General features: G+C 45.9%; 2 protein-coding genes across 2 annotated transcripts; one reads left to right on the top strand and one right to left on the bottom strand.

Moving 5' to 3' along the window:
• Nucleotides 1-14796, top strand: kdm2aa (lysine (K)-specific demethylase 2Aa). The gene is made up of 25 exons (XM_029498953.1): nt 1-532; nt 2142-2280; nt 2417-2495; nt 3029-3075; nt 3277-3455; nt 3600-3706; nt 3806-3899; nt 3996-4149; nt 4563-4678; nt 4752-4878; nt 5021-5253; nt 5368-5445; nt 5885-6012; nt 6133-6256; nt 6785-6913; nt 7609-7692; nt 10584-10619; nt 10739-10849; nt 10961-11558; nt 12063-12216; nt 12416-12655; nt 12785-12948; nt 13035-13181; nt 13912-14130; nt 14243-14796. The coding sequence occupies exons 1-25, from the start codon at nt 497-499 to the stop codon at nt 14422-14424; spliced, it is 3705 nt and encodes a 1234-aa protein (XP_029354813.1). The 5' UTR covers nt 1-496; the 3' UTR covers nt 14425-14796.
• A 335-nt stretch (nt 14797-15131) lies between these two features.
• Nucleotides 15132-18648, bottom strand: spcs3 (signal peptidase complex subunit 3). The gene is made up of 5 exons (XM_029509113.1): nt 18433-18648; nt 17969-18042; nt 16346-16422; nt 16028-16143; nt 15132-15415 (listed from the first exon to the last, which is right to left on the bottom strand). The coding sequence occupies exons 1-5, from the start codon at nt 18573-18575 to the stop codon at nt 15283-15285; spliced, it is 543 nt and encodes a 180-aa protein (XP_029364973.1). The 5' UTR covers nt 18576-18648; the 3' UTR covers nt 15132-15282.
• Nucleotides 18649-20697: the final 2049 nt, after the last annotated feature.

Raw genomic sequence — 20697 nt, 5'->3', positions numbered from 1 at the left:
ATGGCGGCTGTTCAGACTCCGCGTCAACTTTTAACTGTGCTGTAAATACGAGCCTCAGCAAAGCGTGTTTTTGTTCCAGTTCGGTAAGATATATCTGAATACGGTTCCGGTGGCTGGTGGGACAGTCGGACCGGGATTCAGTAGCCACCGGCGGCTGGACGTACTCCGCACAGACAAAGCTCAGTGTTCAGAGATGATTCGGGACTGAGAGCCTTGTGTACAGGTCCAGTCTTTCGGTGTGGGACTGTAACCCGGTCAGGGCAGCAAGCCCCTCATATCCTCCTACCGCTAACGGAGAGCCGAGCTCGGCTGAGGGAACGGGGCATATGGTCTGAGTGAGTGCGGACTGAACCAACTTGTGTCGAGTGGATTCGGCGGGGAAGACGGTAAACACGATCCTCCCTGCCGCTTGTTTACAACCCGGGGGAGCCACGTGGCGCCTCGGGAAAGCGGAGACCCCGATGGATCCGCGCTAACGGCCCCGTCACCTCCACAGATGGACGAGTCCAAGCCCCGGTACAGTAAACGTCTGGTGAGTTGGCCGTCGATTGTCCGCGCTGCTGAAGGTTAAAACGAGATAAGACGTGGAAATAGTGTGACCAAGCACTGGCGTCTGTGTGTTTGCCCCGGAGAAGTGTTACGGTTTATTTGAGTAACCATGGCAACATATAAAGGCAGTGAGTGAGTGGCGGTCCAGCCTCTGGACTCACTGACTGAACAACAGAGCACACAACTTCACTACGTGATGCTCCTTGTCAAATATTACTCCAATACAAGTAGATGTAGCTTAGTCAAAATATCACCTCAGTAAATGTATTTGCTTAAAAAAGTACTTAAGCTAAAGTATAAAAAATACCTCAGGAAATACAGGAAAGGAAAGTAACTTTATTGTCATTATACAATACACTGATGTGATTTTGCTACAGACATGTCAATAGTTCAAAAATACCTTCAGACCCGGTCTCTTAAGGGGTCCGGTCTAGTCTCTAGTCTCTGGAGGGGTGGGGGGTTTCTGGTCTAGTCTCTTGTCTGTACAAAACATATTTTATATGGACTCAATAAACACAGTCTCAAACTCCAGGAGGTCTGTGGGGGGGTCTAGTTCCTCCTCTGCCTTCTTGGCAGGATGTCGGCAAAAATGGAGGCGAGAATTAGTGAGTTAGAGTCGCGGCTTCGCACTTTAGCTAGCTCAGCTTATGCTTGTGTAGCAAGTTTGTATCACCTTAAGGTGGACGGGCATTGGCTGCTGCACTCCAGGTATAGGCGCCCTCCCTCAGCGACGGGGAGCTCCTGGCTCTCCGGCTGCCTGTTTCGGTGTCCTGTCCTTTTCCTCAGTCTTGAACACGACGTATGGCATGATGTTGTACAGGTACGGCAATACAGTTGGGACAAACCATACGCGAATCAGCGGAAAGTTTATTTTCTCCTAATTTTGCGCTGATGTAAGTGCAAAAGTAGCGAGTAACAGAGCATGAATAGAAATGTAGTGGAGTAAAGAGTACACAACTTTTCCTTCAAATGTAGTGGAGTGAAACTAAAAGTATCCCCAAAAATAATACTCGAGTAAAGCACAAACACTCAAAAACTGTATTCAAGTAAATGTACTTTGTTACTGTCCAATTTGTTGGTAAATTTGTTGGTAAAGACTGACAAAGATCACATCTTTTCTCTCTCTCTCTCTCTCTGTCCTTCTCGCCCTCTTTCTCGCTTGCCTAATGTGCAACCTTTGTGTATTTACAAATGAGGATGTGCATCCTCAGGTCCTTCAGTGTGGTCCAGGAGACGCTTGTATTATTACCACCAAATGAATGCAACCCAGCCCAGCTATGAATGTGGTCTGAGTGATCACATCTCAGTATAACCTAAATGCACTCACATGTTTGTGTGAGGACTGAACAGGCCCAGAGAGTTGATGATAGCCTGGTCCAGGAGACAGAGGCAGCTCATTAGGGAAACATGTCTGCTTCTGAAGGACTTTGGCCTGTAAGGCTGGGCTCTGAATGTTGGGCTATAGATGTGAAATCCACCCTTACTAACATTTCTGTTTTGGAAGAGGTTTAATGTGTAGCTGCAGGTCTCCCTTAAAAGACCTGTTTTTGCTAAGCCTCTTTTACCATCTACCCTTTTGTCCTTTTCCTCAGCGGGCCGGTACCCGCCGACGTTACCATGACGACGGCATCTCGGACGAAGAGATTGATGGTAGGAGGATGTTTGACCTGGAGGAGAAAGTGAGCAGTCAGCGGTTTAGCTCTGACAGAGTCATTCGCATGGAGGGAAAAGGTGAGTGAGCATAGTCAGGGCCGTCTGAAGTTTCAACCATGTGTCAAAATCATGAGGAATTTTTGTTTTTGTCAGGACTTAAAAAATAACTACAGTGATTTTAATATAAACTTTGTCTTTTTTTAAAATTTCTTAGATTTGACCTACGAGTTCATTCAGAGAAGCGGTCTGACTGAACCAATTGTATTTGAGCGGCCTGATGGTCTGGGAATAAAGTAGGAGCTCTCCTTTAATTTCTCATCTATACCTTTTATTCTCCACATCTATCTCTCTGCTTTCTGAAGTTCTTTCTTTTCATATTGTTTTAGCTGAGTCGTTGTAGAGGTACACAGGCAGTTTTTTCCTCTTTGTCTTTTTATGTGGCTTTTCTCTATTGTCAAGGGATAAAAAGGCTAGAGGAAGGAGTGAAGTAAAAAAATAAGGATAAGGGTTGGCCCAGATAATCTACACTATGGTAGTTTTGTGATGTCTATGTTGGACTGTGTTAGGTGGACAAGATCAGAGAAAAGATTCATCTCAATGTTCAGGCAGGGAGTCATATTGTAAATCAGACTGAATGTGCAATTTTTCTTTTTGTTCCCATTCAAGGGGAGGATTGAGGATACTGGAGAGAATCCTCTGATAGATGTAATCTGAACCTGTTTTTTGGGCTTATCAAAAACAAAATGATACACACATTGGGATTGTCTAGATAATGTAGATCTGATCTTTAACCTGTTATGTGCTGTGTCCGGCTGTCGTTGTGTAGGATGCCTGATCCTGACTTCAGTGTCAATGATGTCAAGATGTTTGTTGGTAAGACAAAAACCCTTTCTTTAATTTATTGCTTGTATGGATTGAACTTTGTATCCTGTCAAAAGTCAAGTTTTTCCCAATCAATAATTTTGTTTTGTTCTTTAAGCTATGAAAAGGAAACACAACTTTTTCAGTCTGACCTGCAGACATTTAATCCAGTCTCTGAACTTTAGCTAACTGTCAGGACACTGTCGTTCTCAGGCAGCAGACGTATGATTGATGTGATGGACGTGAGCACACAGAAGGGGACAGAGATGTCCATGGCCCAGTGGACACGATATTATGAGACCCCCCCTTCTCAGAGAGAGAAACTCTATAATGTCATTAGCCTGGAGTTCAGCCACACCAAGCTGGAAAATCTGGTCAAGAGACCTGCCACGGTATGTCCACACACCATCCATATGTTTTCTACACAACGTATGTACCATGAAACATTTTGTTCAGAGTCAGAAGCAAATGTGTCTCTGAAGTCAGATACCTGTGTGTGTGTGTATGTGTGTGTGTGTGTGTGTGTGTGTGTGAAGGTGGATCTAATAGACTGGGTGGACAATATGTGGCCTCGTCACCTGAAAGAGAGACAGAGAGACTCAACAAACTCCATCAACGACATGCAGTACCCCAAAGTACAGAAGTACGGCTACATGCTTCGGATGCAGCTGAAAAAATGATCTTTTTCTCATTAATTTGATGTGGGTTAAATAAATAAATGCTGACGACCTTGTTTGTGTAGGTACTGCCTGATGAGTGTGGAGGGCTGCTACACAGACTTCCACATTGACTTTGGAGGTACTTCAGTGTGGTATCACATACTGAGAGGGAGCAAGGTAGGGATTTGAGATTGTCCAGCCCAGATTTTGATGGCATGCCATGGACCAGTGCAAATGGCAAAAGGTGGACTAATTGAGGGTGTGTTTTTTCAGGTGTTCTGGCTGATCCCCCCCACCCCTCAGAACCTCGAGTTATATGAGAACTGGGTGCTGTCAGGAAAACAGGGAGACGTCTTCCTGGGAGACCGAGCGTCTGACTGCCAGAGAATCGAATTGAAGCAGGGCTGCACCTTCATCATACCATCAGGTCTCACACACACACACAAACACACAGATCATCCATTTTATGAGCTGAATTAATATACTTTAAGTTTGTGGAATATTTGTGCAATAAATGTTATACTAAAACTTTGATTTTTTTGTTAGCCGCACACAAACAAATGAGGTTCTTGTCCAAAAGCTGATTCTCTTGGAGAACAAAGCAGTTCAGCCATCGCAGAATATGCAGTGAAAATTGTGTGATTTTATTTATTTATTATTTTAACCCTTGCCCTGGGCTGAACTTTAAAACCTCAAAGGTAGAAACATCGACCAGAGGCTTAACCCCAGGTCAGTTAAAAGAACCAACAGAAACCAGAAAAAATCCAGAATTAGACTCAAGACAGAATCAATATTAGCCTTGGTAGTAGTGAAATCTTATCAGTCCTTATCCCACCTCAGGTTGGATTCATGCTGTCTACACTCCCGTTGACTCCATGGTGTTTGGAGGGAATTTCCTGCACAGCTTCAATATCCCCATGCAGCTAAACATCTGTAACATAGAGGATCGAACACGGGTGAGTGCAGAAACATTCAGTTTGAAGCTTTGACTGGCAGGAACAGAAACTCTGATGCTTCTCACTGTCACAGGTTCCAGTGAAATTTCGTTACCCATTCTACTACGAGATGTGCTGGTATGTGTTGGAGCGTTATGTCTTCAGCCTGACCAAGACTTCGTACCTCACGCCAGAGTTTCAGAAGCACTCACTGGGCATTGGTATGAACTCAAGATGCTGTGGTCAGATGATTTTCATAGATCAGCGAGCGTGTGAAGAAATGTAATGTAATGTGCATGCATTGAGGAGAGAGAGAGGTGCTCAGTGCCCTCTGCCTGTAAATAAAATTGTTTCTTCTTTCAGGTCTGAAGAAGCCATCCTGCTCAGATCTGGCAGATGAACAGGTAAAGGAGCCGGCGGGTGGGACCAGTGCTGACGAGGCTTCAGAGCAGCAGTCTACAGCTAAAGTCCATTTGACTCCACTTGAGCTGGAGGGGCTGTGGAATTTGCTGGGTAAATTAGAGGCACTACCCTCCAGCAAGAAGTGTGTCCCAGCAGGAATTCACAATGCCCCTGCTCTCATCACACATATCAAGGTACAACCGGTATTTATGAGTAGTATTTTGTCAGTGGTCTAACAAAAAAAACTTGCTGTTTCCTTCCTTCGTGGTCTTCCTTTTGACAGTGAATTTCCCTCTGCTGGCATGCAGGCGCTGCTTAAGGAACACGCCAATGACAACTCCAAACTGTCCTACACTGGGAAACCCATCGTCAAGTGGCCAAAGAGGGTAAACGTTTGTCCCATGGTGTGTGACAGATGTGTCGTAGAGGTGGAGATGCATCTTATTGGACTTTGATTTGACTTCTCATACAGGTTCACACAGTCCTCACAAACTTCTGACTGACTGGTAGCAGGATCTGTGGCTATTATTAGGAACAGAGGTGTTTTTTTTTTTTTTTTGTATCATTTGTATCAGCTTTTTCAAAGCTAGGATGAATTCTCTTTTCGTCTATCACATCAAAGCTAGCTAGGAATTTGAAGGAAATTTGTCGGTCACATGCTTTGAATTACCTCCATATGTCCAAAATGTTGATGTTGGCTGTCATTGCACATTTTGCACGTTTTGATTTTAGATGTGCCAATCTTTGTGTCTCTGAATGACACATAAAGAGTGCTGTTAATTTAGGAACCATTCTGATCTGTCCCCCTATCTTCTCTCCCCTCAGCCCTCATGGTACCAGCCTCCTCCTCCTCCACCACCTCCACCTCGTCCTAAACTGGCATCCACACCAATCATCCCACGACCTCAGAAACCAGCCTCCTCAATGTCTGTGCTGAGGCGGCGCAGGGTCAGGTAACAAGGAGTGTGTGTGTTTCTCGGATTGTTTAGCATCGGAGTCACTTAAGTCTTTAAAATGCATTTAACTGCATGACTGTAGTTAACTTTCCTCACAAATGTTTCCTTTCCCTGCAGGTGTAAACGCTGTGAGGCCTGCATGAGACCAGAGTGTGGAGACTGTAACTTCTGCAGAGATATGAAGAAGTTTGGAGGACCAGGGAAGCTCAAGCAGACATGTGTGCTTCGACAGTGTCTTTCTGTGAGTGCCCTGTTTACTTAGTCTTGAACACAGGCCTATTAGAGAATGTGTCGCCTGGGTCCTCATTGATCCAGTCAATGCTGCAGGTTTACCAATTGGCAGCTACAGCAAAGTTAAACTCTACCCAGTATAAATGTTTTCAGAGATCAAATTGTTTCAATTGATCACTTGGTATGAAGGCAGTTTGTTCAGTCACTCAGCTGTGAGCATGCTGTGAGTATTTAGGATGACTGAGATGCTATTTTCCCATACACTTCAACACAGTCTGACTTTTAACAAACAGCAGAGTCACTCCTTGACAGTCAGTAGGTAGAATTAAGGTTTTCAGGTTCTTCAGCATTGGGTCAGGGATGGAGTGGCCCACACCCCATCCCACCTCACCTCTACCTGCTGTTTTTCCTTGCCATGTCTCACTTACTTTGCCAGATAGCCAAACCTCGTTAGACTCAAGATGTTAAACTGCAGATTTAAAACTGTTGGTAGCTGTGGATGAACTTGTCTGATATGTGCTGTCTTCACCTTTCTCAGCCGGGCCTCCCCCTCTCAGCAGTCTGTGAGATCTGCAAAGAGCCCAATCAGGAGGAAAGTGGAGACCCTTCCCTCATTCTGATGGAGTGTTCAAACTGTGCGCAGATAGTCCATCCTGCCTGCCTCACGGTAACGCACACAGAATCAGCCTATGTTTAGAATACAGCAGAGCAGTGGCCAGTATTAGGCAACCCAAGGGCCAAAACTGGCCCAAAACCAATAATGTCTGGGCTGCTGGATTAATTAGAAATCATTTTTTCGGAATTATTTATTTATTTATTTATTCACATTATCACACCTGCATAATGCCACATATATTATAGCTCCTCACACTTTGAAAGCTGCTGTATGAGATTGTATTCAGTTTCTCACTGATAATCGGATTACACTGTTTAGAGACTGGGTTTCCAAATGTTGTTGCATGTTTAGTCCACAGTTGTAATTAGCATGTGACCTGAAGAGCTCAAAAAGCAGATGAAATGGTCAAAAATGTAATTTAAGGTGTATTGATTCATTTATAAATGTCAATCATGCATTGAATAACAATATAATAATATCAAATAACAAATAAAAAGAAAACTTTTCCACCTTAGAGTCCAGCAGCTGCTACTCAGCGAAGTGGTAAATTAGTGTGCACACCCTTTAGTCCATCTATTGCTAACATGGGTCTTAATGAGTCTGAGGTTGTCATGGATATTAAACTGCATCCTGACTGCAGGACTCTGTGGTCCCAGAATCTAGGAAATGGTCCATTTGATCTGTTTTCTTTAACCTCTTGTTCTCGTTCACTGATTATTTCTCCTGTGCTTTGTCATTCTCTGCAGGTTCAGGGTGAAGGACTGGTCAATAAAGACCTGCCTAGTTGTTGGGAGTGTCCAAAGTGTGTCCAAGGAATTACTGACCCAGAGGTATACACACACACACACACACACACACACACAGAGACTCTTCTACTTTCTGTTTCTTCGTTTGAGAGTCCCATGTCTTTCTGCACTAACGCTATCTCACACACACACACACACACACACACACACACACACACACACACACACACACACACACACACACACTCGGCTGCAGTGTGTCTAATGGGCGTTGTGTATCTCCTGTGTGTTGTTTCCATTATTTGATTTTTCTTTTATTTTTCGTTTGCTTTAATTTGGATTTCTGTTCAATTTAATTTTACTCGTCAGTCATCAGGCAGCGACGAATCGTTGGCTGCCAGCCACCAGCAGCACCTCCGTCCCCATGGCCCCCTCGTCCTCAGGCTGGGCCCCGGGCCCTCTGCTACCATAGGGGGTCCTGTGGGCTCCCAGCAGGATGGGGAAGTGTTTCACTGTGGCTTCTTTCCTCCTCCTCTTCCTTCCTGCTCCTCCTCCTCAGCATCACTTCTATTGGTGGCGGCCCCTCTGCCTTCTCAGCCAATCAGCTCGAGACTGGTGAGAGGTGCTGCCTATTCTGCGTACATCCTCCTGTCTATCGTGTGCACTCCATCCCCCTTCTTCCTTTCCATCTTTCTCAGGGGAAGAGACACAACTTAATGTAACTTCCACATCTGTACTCCCTGTTAAGGCTTCACTGCCTGATTACCTGTTTAAGATCTGTTCATACAAGAGTCTCTCCTCTGATGGTCAGCTCTTTTCAGTTGAAGCTGCTCTCTAAGCCCCTCCACATTTCCATAATGATTTCCTTCTCAGCCCATCATAGTGGAAAACAGAGGAGATGATTATAATGACAGGCAACCGATTAGATGACGCCTCACCATGATTAGCGTTGCTTTTGTCCGACAGAAACTCAGTGTTAAGTAATGTTTCAGGTTCTTGATGGTTTTTGGCTCTTTGTCTGGTAAAAGATGGATTTTAGCCTCTGGATCAGGTCATGAGTTCCCAGAGAAAGCAGCTGACTACATTTTGGACTGTTCCCCTCCAGCTGCTCACAAATACCCTGTGTCATTGTTTTCTTCAGTCTTTCACTGGTTAGAACCAGCTACTCTGTTTGTGGTGGAGAAGAGACCAAGTCCAGGTGATAACCCCCTGAGCTACTGACCCTAAGGGAACCGGACCAGGAGAAGACAAAAACTCCCATGAATCCTCACTGCAACTTGAGGCTGAAGTTACAAACTGTTTAATTGTAGGCAGACATGTTTCTTAGCATCGAAGAAGACCTGGAGAGTAGAAGCACTGAATTCAACAAAAGACAAAACGGTCAAAGTATGCAGTTCACCAAAGATCTGGGCCAAGATTCAGTGATCTGATGAAACGAATGTCAGCCACTGTCAAAACAACACAGGAGCAGCCCCAGACTCAAAGTATCACCTGCCAGACACAGCGTCTACTGGAGGTCTGTGGATCAGACTCCCACCACGGTGGATGGTTCTCAGCAGAACCGGTTGGTCTGATTTTGAGTTTGACTGAGCCACATGTCAACTGCTGAAGACCAGACTGAAAGGCAACTGATGTCCGTCTTTCAGCCTCAAGATTAACCTTCAGGTGACATGCTTGTGTCCGGTTTGGTATGAACCCCCACACTAGGAGCACTGTGTGTTTTCCGATATTCCCCACAAAACGGGTTAAAACAGGTTTTGCACTCTGGACCAGATGTGCTGTGAAGATAGTTTCTGAAGTTCCTGAAAGAGAAAAGCCTCATGGGTCTGCTCCCTGTGCAAACAGGAAAGACAGATTCATTTACTTATCAGAACCCCATCGCTAACACTGGGCAGTTCCTTCGGTCTTTGGTGCTTGGACCCACTGGAAGTCAAAACAACATCCCATCCTGTTGACTGGATTATGGTCTGGAGCCTGAATTGTACTCAGTATGTTGCTGAATCATTATGTCTGTGACCTGGAGCATCATCCTGCAGGAAGTAGCTGTTCAGACCAGGACCGTCCCAACATTAAGGGACAAAGTGAGTCCATAAAATATCCCCCAGATCATTAGACCACAGCCACCACCAGTCTGGACTGGAGACACAAGGCAGTTTGGGTCCATCAAGATTCTGGCCCTCAGCAGAATCCAGATTATCACACCAGGTTTTCAGCTGTTGAGTATTGGTGAGCCTCAGGTTTTGGGTCTTGGTGACTGGAAGTGGAGCCAGGTGTGGTCAACTACAGGTCTACCTGGACCACCCGAGTGGTTATCTGAAGGACTGCAGCACCAGGTCCAGCTTTAGTAAAATTGGCAGAATCAAGGAGTAAGAGATGTGTAATTATTCCTAATAAAGTGCTCAGCGTAGGCGCCCGCTCTAGCTATAGTGGCTCCATAAAATCTCATATTGACCATTCCAACTCGTCTTGTGTCACAACTGGCTTTATTTGATTTGTTGATTTGCTTTATTCTCAGGCTCCATGTTGGTTTGTGGGTAGAAACTTGTTAGTTTCAGATGCACATGAATGTTGAATTTTTGATAAAGTGCAGTTGAGTGCTGCTCCTTTTGAACTGTAGCTGTGGAGGAGATCGAAGCTGGACTGAATCAGATATACTGACTTTGGCCATAGCCACAGGAAGTAAACTGATGTCATACACCTGTCTAGTCAGTAACAGTTAAACCAGCAGTTGTCAAAGATCAGTATGCAACGCTGTGTTGGTCAATTGTATGGACTCTTTTTAACTGTTAGTTTGAGGGGATAAAAACACACTTCATCTCATCAAACCTCATTGACAACAAGTGTTGTCACTGTTATTTAAATTTCATTTGCAAGAGGTCAGTGTTTGTGATTTACTGCAGATGGTCAGTACCTTCAGTTCTGATCATTAAAAGCCACAAATGTAACCTCTGACCATCTGTTTCCTTTTCCTTTAGCAGTCGAAGAATGACAGAGGCGACAGTCATTTGGTGGTAAGTTTATTTTTGAGGTTTTTCTTGTCCTAATTTTTCATCTCCATCCTTTTCATTTATTCATCCTTTTTACCTTTCCTTTCATTATTCTTCTTTTCACCTGCTCTCTGCATCTCCAGAAACGCAAATCTTCTTCCCTACTGGACGCTCGCATGGCAAAGATTTACCGGCGGCAGAGACACAGCCGTGATGGTGACGACTCAGCCAGTGATGACGACGATGAAGGTTTTGCCTTTCGCCTCCTAGTGACACTTTGTGATAAACACAAACCGGCAGAGCTAATTCAGATATCTTTGTGTGACACTGACCTGGTTGTGTCTGCAGCATCTCACAGGAGGAAGATGGCGCTCCATGCTCGAGGGGCGAGCCACTCTGCCAGGAGGGGGTTTGCTACCAACAGGAGAGGCCTGTTGAGAGGAGGTTCTACCCAGAGAGGAAACAGAGGATCGCTCATGACTCCCGGGTCCTCCTCCATCCTCAAACTAAAGCGAGGAATGGGCATGAGGGAGAGTGCACGGAGAGGGCGTGGGGTGAGGTTGCGGGGAGGCTCCAGGATGCAGCGGAGAGGAGATGAGTCTGACGAGTCGGACGATGACGACGACGACGACGATGATGATGACGATGAAGAAGAAGAGGAGGAAGAGGACAGTGAAGATTGTGACAAAGAACGACGTCATGGTCAGCGCAGGAGGAGGCGAAGGACTGATGATGATGAAGATGAAGATGAGGACAGTGAGGGACAGGAGTTTGACGCTGAAGAGGAGGAGATGGACACGCTGGAAGATGAAGAGGACGAGGAAGAGTTGGAAGAGGAAGGGCGCTGGGATTCAGATCCAGATCCCCCAGTCCTCCTGGTATCTGATTTGAACGATGACCTCTTGAGTGGATCCTACCTGACAGTCACCTTACAGCGCCCCCACAAGGCCAAGAGGCAGGCAGGTGAGTTTGTGATCAGTTGGAAATGCAGTGTAAACTAGCTGAGCCCTTGGCTTATGATGCCCATTAATGCAAAGTGATGATCACTGTGAAACAACACGATGGATGGATGGAGGGAGGGATAGATAGGTAAGATGGAAGAGGCATTTTACTGATAATAAAATAAGGATACCTCCCGAAGGATACTGCTCCTCCTCTAACAGTGTGACTGATGTAAATTCATCAAACAGTAATTTACCTGAGCCATCGGGGTGGCGTCACAAATGATTCTCCATCATCTTGATGCTGTTTATAAGGTCAATAGGAAGCTTTGTGACTTGATTTGTTTTCATCCCGGTTGTGTGATCAACATTTGTCTTGTTTTTGTTACTATGGATATGAGTCTAACTTTCCCACTGGCAAAAATTACATCGGGACACTAAACCTGCAGTGATGTCACAGCTGGTTCACTGAAGTTATGGCGCACAGTCCAGTCCAAGAAATTAATAAGTACACGTTTCTGCTCAGGATCTATAGTACCGAAGTTGGAGGCAGCCATGGGCCTGAGTCCAGCCAGCAGTCAGCAGGCTTTCATCCAGAGGAAGACGGCACTGTCCAGGCCATCACGACTGAAGGGTGCCGACATTGCAGCTGATGGTCTAACCCCCAGAGGACCTGGCAGGTATAATGTTACACAAACTCAGCAGGACATGGGCTCCCTTCAAAATGGGATTTGTCAAAAGAAAGATTAAATATTTTGTTGGGGGGGGGGGGGTTCCCCCAAACATACACGAGTTTGAAGGGAAAAGTTTCAGCCCCAAAGTTCTCACACAACATTGTTAACCCTGATTGTATTTCATGATCTGTTGGTTATCTCATAGGCCACGGCTGCGGGGTAACCATGGAGACAGGGGCACGAGAGAACGCTCTGTTTCGTCTTCCGAGGAACAGGAAGCTGCTGCCTCCTCCCTATCTCCACCGTCCCTGCTGTCTTTGCCGTCCTTCAAGGATGTGGGGAATGAGAGAGGAGGAGAGAAGGAGGTGTGGGTGTCTGTGTTCCAATACTTGAGCCGACCTGAGCTGTTGGCCTGTATGACTGTCTGTAAAGCCTGGTACAAGTGGTATGTCACACACAAGACACACATCTAGTGTCCAGCATCTTTAAATATCGTCCTCACTCAGTGGATAAGATACTGAGCTGTGACACGTTTAGCCTGAAGAAATCAGACCTGTCTCATTGTTGTACGCAGGAGCTGCGACAAGCGTCTGTGGAGCCACGTGGACCTGAGTCGGTGCAGCCCACTCAGTAACCAAGTCCTGGCTGGCATTATCAAACGCCAGCCCACGTCTCTGGACCTGTCCTGGACCCCTCTGGCCAAGAGGCAGCTGAACTGTCTGCTCACGAGGCTCCCAGGTACAAACACACTAACTCACTTAGACTCTGAGATCCTGCTGTCTCCCCATGTCTCATTACCCCCTCCAACACTTTCCTTTCCTCAGGTCTGAAGGAGCTGAGGGTAACTGGTCTGTCCTGGTCCTGTCTGTCAGCGCTTGTGTCTCCAACGCTACCTTACCTGCGGTTGCTGGACCTCCGTTGGTGTGAAGGTCTAAGAGATGCCCAGATTAAAGAGATCATCACCCCCCCTGGTCAGTAGCAAGAAAGATGAGAGGGGCTCCCGAACTCCGTTACTCTGCACTGGTTTACATGAAATACGAGTATATTTTTGGTGTTGAATCTGAAGCCTCATGATCGCAAAGTGAGTGGCTTCACACACGGTTTTAGCCTGAGCATGTGGAGGGAACAATTACAACAATGGCATGTGAGAACTCCCAGAGCATGTAGAATGGACAGAGACTCACTGCTAACAGTTCGATATCCAGGCAGCAAATAGTCTCCTTCACCGTCACATGTCCAGGGTAGCAGCCCATTAGGCTGCACTCCCTGTACGGCTTGACATTTTTCATCAAGGCAGTCAAGATTCACGGGTTCCCATCACGCATGAAAGAACTGATGCCATATATTTCCATCGCTTCTCCAGGAGCCAGGCCTTCTTTGCTCCGGCCCCGCTTCCCCGCTAACCTCTCCCTAGTTCCTCTGGGATGGGGTGAAGGCCTGTTCCCTTGTGTAAACAAAGTTCCCACTGCTACAAATAGTTGAAGTGATTTTCATATCCATAGGATAGATAGGAAAATGCACAATCCATACAAAAATAAAGGTGAAAAGTTAAAAGAAAAAAAAGGCAACAACTGTTGGAGCTCCTGGAAAGACTGCCACTTGCATTGGCGCCTGCGCAGGACAACAGACAACAGGTCTTCTCTGAACATGTGTTGAAGGCAGCAGTGACCATGTCCCCCTCTGTCTCTATCTGTCCTGTAGGTTTGGAGTTGTCCCGCAGCAGGCTGAGGAACATGGTGACGCTGCGTCTGTCAGGCCTGGACATCAGCGAGTCCACTCTGAGGCTGCTGCATCGCCATATGCCTCAGCTGGAGAGGCTGGACCTGGCTCACTGCAAGGACATCACAGACTCATCCATCGCCCTGCTCGCTGCTGCCGGGACTCACACCCGCAACAACCTGACTGAGCTGACGTTGGCAGGTGGGTGCTCTACAAATTTCAGCTCTGTCAGGAAATATGACTCACTCCAAGGGTGACCTTTTGAGTGACCCTCGTCCTGACCTGACTGAGTCTCTTTCTTTAACCCCCCCAGGCTGCAGTGGGCTGACAGACGGCTGTCTGTCCTACCTGAAGCGTCTGTCCTCTCTGACTCTGCTTGACCTAAGAGGCTGCAAGAGTGTGAGCAGACGAGCCTGTGACGTCTTCATCTCTGACCTGTCCCACGTGGCCCTTTACTGTATGATGGAGGAGAAACTCATCCAGCGCCTGGACTGAGTCTCCTCAGTCCCGGTCTGTAAATAAAGACATATCTGGACCTGTCAAAGGTGTGTGTGCCCCCCCCACCACCAAAGTGGATCAGGACTCACAATCTTCCTCCATGAAGCCATCTGTGTCCTGACGAAAAGCCAAAATTATGGGAAATAAAGAAATGAACCTGTTTGTTCGTCAGACAACTGCACTATTACACACCGTGTGGAGAGTAAATCCCTGTAAATGACTCCTTTCTGTCTGCCTCTGTCTCCCTGTAATAATGTAGTCATGTGAAGAGACCTGCGGGGTTAAAATGTCCACTTTAAAATCAACGGTCTTTCACTTTGTACTTGCAATTTTTTTTGTAACTGAAAATGTAATAAATGGTGAACTTGTTAAAGTCTCCATTGTAACCTGTGTCTGATAACTTCTTGTCCATCTGGTCGAGCTTCGGTTGTCAGAAGCATCAGCAACCCAGCAGTTTGTCCTTGAGTTTCAACTTTGTTGACAAAGTTAATTATTTAATATACAAAATAAGTTTTTTGAGAATTCAGCTGTTGACGAGTTGTCATCGTCTCTACTGGTTCCAAAAGCTTTACTTTGTCATCACTGGCTTTTGCTGTCTCGATGTGGTGTGTATCTATGCGGACGGGAACATGGTTTGAATTCAAATGGACCCTTTAACTGTGGAAACCACCAATGACAGTACCATCCAATGAGGATAGAGGACAGAACTCCAAACTCCACTTTTATTACAAATCGAAACTCATTTACATGTATGAAGAAAAACCAGTGTGATGTGTCAATCACCAGTCTGAGCCCATGCTTCTCTTGCTTCATCACTGTGTGTGTTAAACTGGCAGCATGTGTATTTGTGTCAGTCTAATAGCTTTTGGTGGTCTCGTATGTGTCTGGGAACGGCAGGCTGACATGTCCACTTCCAGCCACCAGAGGCAGGATTCCAGCATTGGGCACAACGTTCCATGATAACGTCAGAGTGATGTTCTTATTGGCCCTGGAGACAACACACATGCCATGGTTAGTCAACCAGTCACACAACAGGACACTCACCATAGTCTATAATATCTTCTGTGTCTCTGGAAGAGTTTCAACAGGTCTGACTGCGTCACAGTGATGTCACCTGAGTCAGCTGCTGGATCAGAAGCCTCTTATAGTCACACCGAAAGTTTGACAGATTTGTCAAGGAAGTCACTTCTGTTGTTGAGGTTGTCAAAAGATGGATTATGGATCTAGTGGATCACTGTTAGCAAAACACTGACATTTATTCAAACCAAGTACGTTATAACTTTCATTTAAGCAAAAGTTATGTACTGACTCTATTGCTGGGCAAAAATCATTCAGACAGGCTTTTTCACTTTGGTTCAGCCTTCGTGGTGAAAAGGTCTATGAAGGACCACCTCTTTGTTGACTGGATCTCCCTGAACTGGACATTTTGACCTCAAAAACGAATGCAGCCATGTTTATCCCTCACAGAACAGACAATGTCCAAAACACTTCACCTCAATGTGTTCCAACATGTTCTACTGGCACAACAGAGTTAGCGCCTCACTGGTTCATCAGCTTACTGTGTTTTGTGTGTTCATGTGTGTCTGTGTTGGTGTCTAACCTGAGTCCGTTTCCGTCATCGAAGAAGAAGTATTTAGATTTCATATCTCTGAGGCTCAGTTTGGTGTTTTCACCTCGAAGGACAATTTTATCCCACAACACCACCTGATTCAGAGTCTGACACAGACAGACACAGAGATACATGCAAAGATGGATTCGTTTAATCTGTTAACAGCCACAAAAAATAAAACATTTAATGTAATAACCTCCTGTCTGTCTGTCTATGTTCTAACTTTGCTCTGTGTGTGTCTGCTTCCCTTTATGTGTGTCTGTATCTCATTTCCTGTCTGTATTCAGTATCTGTCCGTGTGTGTCTTACGTTGCTCTTTGTAGCGTACTCAGCAGACAGATAGAGAAACAGCTGCTTCACGTTCCAGTCAAAAATTGGCTGCAAATGTAGAAAGTTAAGGAGCAACAGGAGGCAGTTCAGGTTCTGTCCATTTCTGACATAGGGGCTCACAGTGAGCACCAATGGAGGAAGTACAGGAAAAAAGAAAACCCCTCACATACCGTTTGTTTTATCCCATCTGGAGGAGATAAGACCTGAGATAAACTGTTACATCAGTGTTTTTGTAGATTGCATTGTGTGCGATTGTGTTGTTGTTTCTTTCACCCTGTTAAAAGTAAACCCATGGAGGTCCAGACCAGTGACTCTGGATCAGTAATATTCTCAAGAAAAGAACACCACCAGGATTCTCACACAGGTTGAGCTCCATCTTCTTTCCAGCCTTTCATTTCTTATCATGGTTACATCCTGCTGAATGCTCAATGTATGCTTAGAAAGACCTTCATCTCATCCATGAGATTTCTGTCACAGCCACAAACTGACAAACTCAAATAATTAACTTCCTGGTGTTCCTGGTCACCTGAGCCTCAACATGCTTTGAGCAGAAGCTTCTTCTCTTCAAGAGTTACAAATGCTGCTGTTCACTGATGATCTGAAGCTGTAGTTCACTTATACACCAATCAGCCAAAACATTATAACCACTGATAAGTGTACTGAGTAACACTGATTTTCTGGTTACCATGGTACCTGTCAGTGGGTGGGATATATCTGGTTACCATGGTACCTGTCAGTGGGTGGGATATATCTGGTTACCTTAGCACCTTTCAGTGGGTGGGATATATCTGGTTACCATAGTACCTGTCAGTGGGGGGGATATATCTGGTTACCATGGTACCTGTCAGTGGGGGGGATATATCTGGTTACCATGGTACCTGTCAGTGGGTGGGATAAATCAGGCAGCAGGTGAACATTTAATCCTGATGGTCCAGTGTGAGGATGACAGCGACTTTTGACAACGTGTGTAGATGACTTCTCCAACACTGCAGCTCTGAGCGATGTTGCTGGTCTGCAGGGGCAGAACCTACCAGAAGTGCTCCAGGGAAGGAAAACTGGACACACTGGACAAACGGGGTCGTAGGGAGCGAAGGCTGGACTGTGTGCTCTGATCTAAGGGGAGGCGCTTCTGTCACTCAAATTCCTGCTGGTTCTGACTGAAAGATGTCAGAACACCCAGGGAATCACCGCCTGGTCGTTTACGAGGTTTGAAGAAAAGCAACCAGTTCAAGGTGTTCACTTGCTCCAAATTCCCCAGATCTCAGTTCAATTCAGAAACTGTTGGATGAGATTCCACATCATAAAATCCAGGACTTACACGATCTGCTAATGTCTTGGTCAATTTCTCACAGCTCAGCTTAGCTTCAGAGGTCAAGTGGGTTAGGACATTCCCAGCATTAGGCAGGTGGTCATAATGTTGTGGCTGATCAGTGCAGTTTCAGCTCTGGGTGAAGGAATCATCTCACCTGCAGCTGGTTTAAAATGTGGCACTCCTGAAGAGAGCACTTCTGTACTGGCGACCAGTGAAACACCAGTCGCTGTTAATGACTTCTACTGGTCCACAGCAGCACGTGCCAGGACCAGTTGTCATGAAAAGGATATCAGCTGAGAGGTCAAAGGTGATGAAACCCAGATCACTGCGCTCTCTGGGCCCTGTGAAGTCATCAACGTTCTTCCTGTTTCACGGGAGAGAAAGAGGGGAGATCATTGACCACATCAACATCGCTGTCAGCTTCTCTTCAGCCTCATTATTAAAAATATATATTTAATATAGGTGAGTGCCCGGGGAGAGGGGGGATGGAGGGGACTCCCAGAGCTACACTTCCTGTCATACTAACACACCGGAAGCTGACTTGAGTAACAGCTGTTTCTCTGACACATAAATCTACAGCACGATGCCCTGTTTCCATCACTCTACGACAGAGAGAGGACTGACTGACCCTGGACTTTCCAACCGGGCAGAGCCTCGGAAACATCTGTGAACATCTGTGTGCATCGGCCGGACAGGTTCGCCTCAGTAATGGTCGTGCTAACGCTGGATGCTAAATGCTACAGGCGGTTCTTACAGCATGACTCTGGAGACGCGGATGTCCACAGGAACTCTTCTGTCTTTGAAAGCAGTCGTGATGAAGCAGCCGAAGGTCAAGGCCGCCATGACGCTCAGAGAGAAGGCGAACAGAGAGTTGGCTCTGGACAGCACCGTGTTCATCTTCACACAGCTGGACTGAGACGGACTACTAAGCTGCTGTGGATACGGCCGAAGTGTCAAGCGTCCGGGAAGGAACACGACTTTCTGTTGAGACGATTCAAAATAAAAGTTACAACTGTTTAAACGCGGTAGGTATTTAGTTTCATATATCTGTGAATCTAGTGGAAAAAAATAGATCAACATTTTAGCTGGCAACTACTTTGAATGTTTACTAGCTGATTAATTATTTTTAACGCTCTAATTCAATGCTATTATAAAAAGCATTGGATTACAGAAACAAAATAAAATGAAAATCTTGGATCGTCGATCAGAGAAAAAACACATTTGAAAATGTATTTAACGCACTGTAGTGGCTTTTGGACTTTAAATGGTTTAAAATATATCTACTTCCGTTTTGGTTTTGTGTGCGTCCCTGTGAAATTGACGCAGCAAGAAACAGGAAATGGATTTGAATGAGAGCGATGATTGAGCGGAAGTAACAAATCTTTATTGAAAACCCGTTCAAGAACAAGGACAAGGAAGTTGCGTGACGCTGTGAGGAGTTTGTGCAGATTTTGGGTCACATCTTCAACCCGCTGCAAAAAGTCTTTGTTAGTTTCCTGGGTGCTGTTGTAGCTGTCTGTTTGCACACTCACCTGTAAGAAGAGTTTTTAGAGCTGGTAATGATAGAAAATATATAAAGGGGAGACCGATGAGGATGGTGAGGGTGGGCTGTGGAAGAAGGTGGTGAGGGGAATGAGGGTGGCAGGAGAATGCAAATAATCTGGGAGAACAAACTAAAACGGGTCGAAGCCAGCCCCATTCAGACACAAACGACTGAGAAACTAACTACAACCCCTCTTGAGTGTGCTTCCCAATGTGCTGAAGAGGAGGGCAGTCAGAGGGTGATGGGCTAACACACAGCTGCTTCGGGCCTTTTCATGGGCCTTTATGTGAACAGCAAGAATGGTTTAACTAAGCACAATGCTGTGTCACATCACCAGCACAGTGAAGTAACCTTTACCCTGTTTTGTTTTTTGACACTCACCTGTATTTTCCTTGCATTTTTGTCTTCATGCCCTTCTGTGTGATTTCCTGTCCCTCCCTGATGTGCTGCAGCTCTGTCTCTTTGTATGTAGTGTTTAATTTCCCTCATTTGTTGCCCCTTTGTCTTATAGCTCGTGTCAGTGGCCCAGGTGGTCCACACCTCCCAGGCAGTGTGTGTTTCTCCCTCCGTCCTAGGGACGGATCCTGCTCTTCACTCACTCTTTGTCAGATCTTTACAGTTCACCATTTGGTAACTAGTCAGGCTCCTCTCCCTGGTGAAACCTTCTTGTGCTTTTGATTTTCTGCGTTTTCTGCCTCGTTGTTTCACCTTGTCTACCTGTGCCTTAGATCTCAGTCCCAGCTCAGCACACTGCCTCTCTGGGCCCGCTCCTGTCCCGGACCCCCTCCTCCTCGCCTCCTGATCATCTCCTGGACTCCCTCCCTTTCTCTCTGCCTCCCCAGCCCCCCAGTTATTACAATAAACTCGGTTTGATCTAGAACTCAGCGTCTGCCTCTTTGGTCTGCTCGCCACCTGCTGTCACGCTGAACTGCTTTAGGTTAAATGGACTGTAAACTTGCTTACTGTCATAAAAAGTTGACACACCTTGTGGTGTTCAACTATGAGGACAAATGCAGACAAAAAAACCCAACAAAACAAAAAACCCCTAATCTAACGCTTAATGTGGAGAAGACGAGATGATTGTCGCCGTCTGTATGTCCCAAACAGAGCACAAACCCACAGAATCAGCGACTCTACTGCAGAGAGGGCTGACACGAGTTCCCATGAGTACATATCTCTGAAAACCTAATCTGGCCAAGAAACACCACCGGGATCATGAAACTGGCCCAGCAGAAAGTACTTTTGGGAGAGCTTGAAGCAGGCAGCACCACTCGCCAGCATCCTCACAATATTCTGCTGGAGAGTGGTGGACTAGAGCTTCCCTTCAGAGGGTGGTGAGGGGAGCAGAGAGAGTGGTTAGAGACTCTTACAGAGCCGGTGCAGGACCAGGACCTCTGCCCCAAACTCTTTGAATTGTTGCCATCTGGAAAAAAGATGTTGCAGCAGATGATCCCCAATTTTTAAATCTAACCACCC

This window comes from Echeneis naucrates, chromosome 1 (assembly GCF_900963305.1).
Source record: "Echeneis naucrates chromosome 1, fEcheNa1.1, whole genome shotgun sequence".
In the NCBI taxonomy this organism is placed as follows: Eukaryota; Metazoa; Chordata; class Actinopteri; order Carangiformes; family Echeneidae; genus Echeneis; species Echeneis naucrates.
Note: the sequence above shows the minus strand (reverse complement) of the source record. Positions and strands in the feature narration are given on the sequence as shown.

What these genes read in the sequence shown, in the direction of transcription:
- spcs3 (XM_029509113.1), bottom strand. Translation starts at nt 18,575, where the DNA reads ATGAACACGGTGCTGTCCAGAGCCAACTCTCTGTTCGCCTTCTCTCTG. An exon ending in CACCTTTGACCTCTCAGCTG is followed by an intron (nt 16,423 to 17,968) that starts ATATCCTTTTCA and finishes TTAACTTTCTAC; the next exon opens with ATTTGCAGCCAATTTTTGAC. An exon ending in GATGACGGAAACGGACTCAG is followed by an intron (nt 15,416 to 16,027) that starts GTTAGACACCAA and finishes TGTTGTCTCCAG; the next exon opens with GGCCAATAAGAACATCACTC.
- kdm2aa (XM_029498953.1), top strand. Translation starts at nt 497, where the DNA reads ATGGACGAGTCCAAGCCCCGGTACAGTAAACGTCTG. An exon ending in CAGTACCCCAAAGTACAGAA is followed by an intron (nt 3,707 to 3,805) that starts GTACGGCTACAT and finishes TTGTTTGTGTAG; the next exon opens with GTACTGCCTGATGAGTGTGG. An exon ending in CAAGGCCAAGAGGCAGGCAG is followed by an intron (nt 11,559 to 12,062) that starts GTGAGTTTGTGA and finishes GTTTCTGCTCAG; the next exon opens with GATCTATAGTACCGAAGTTG.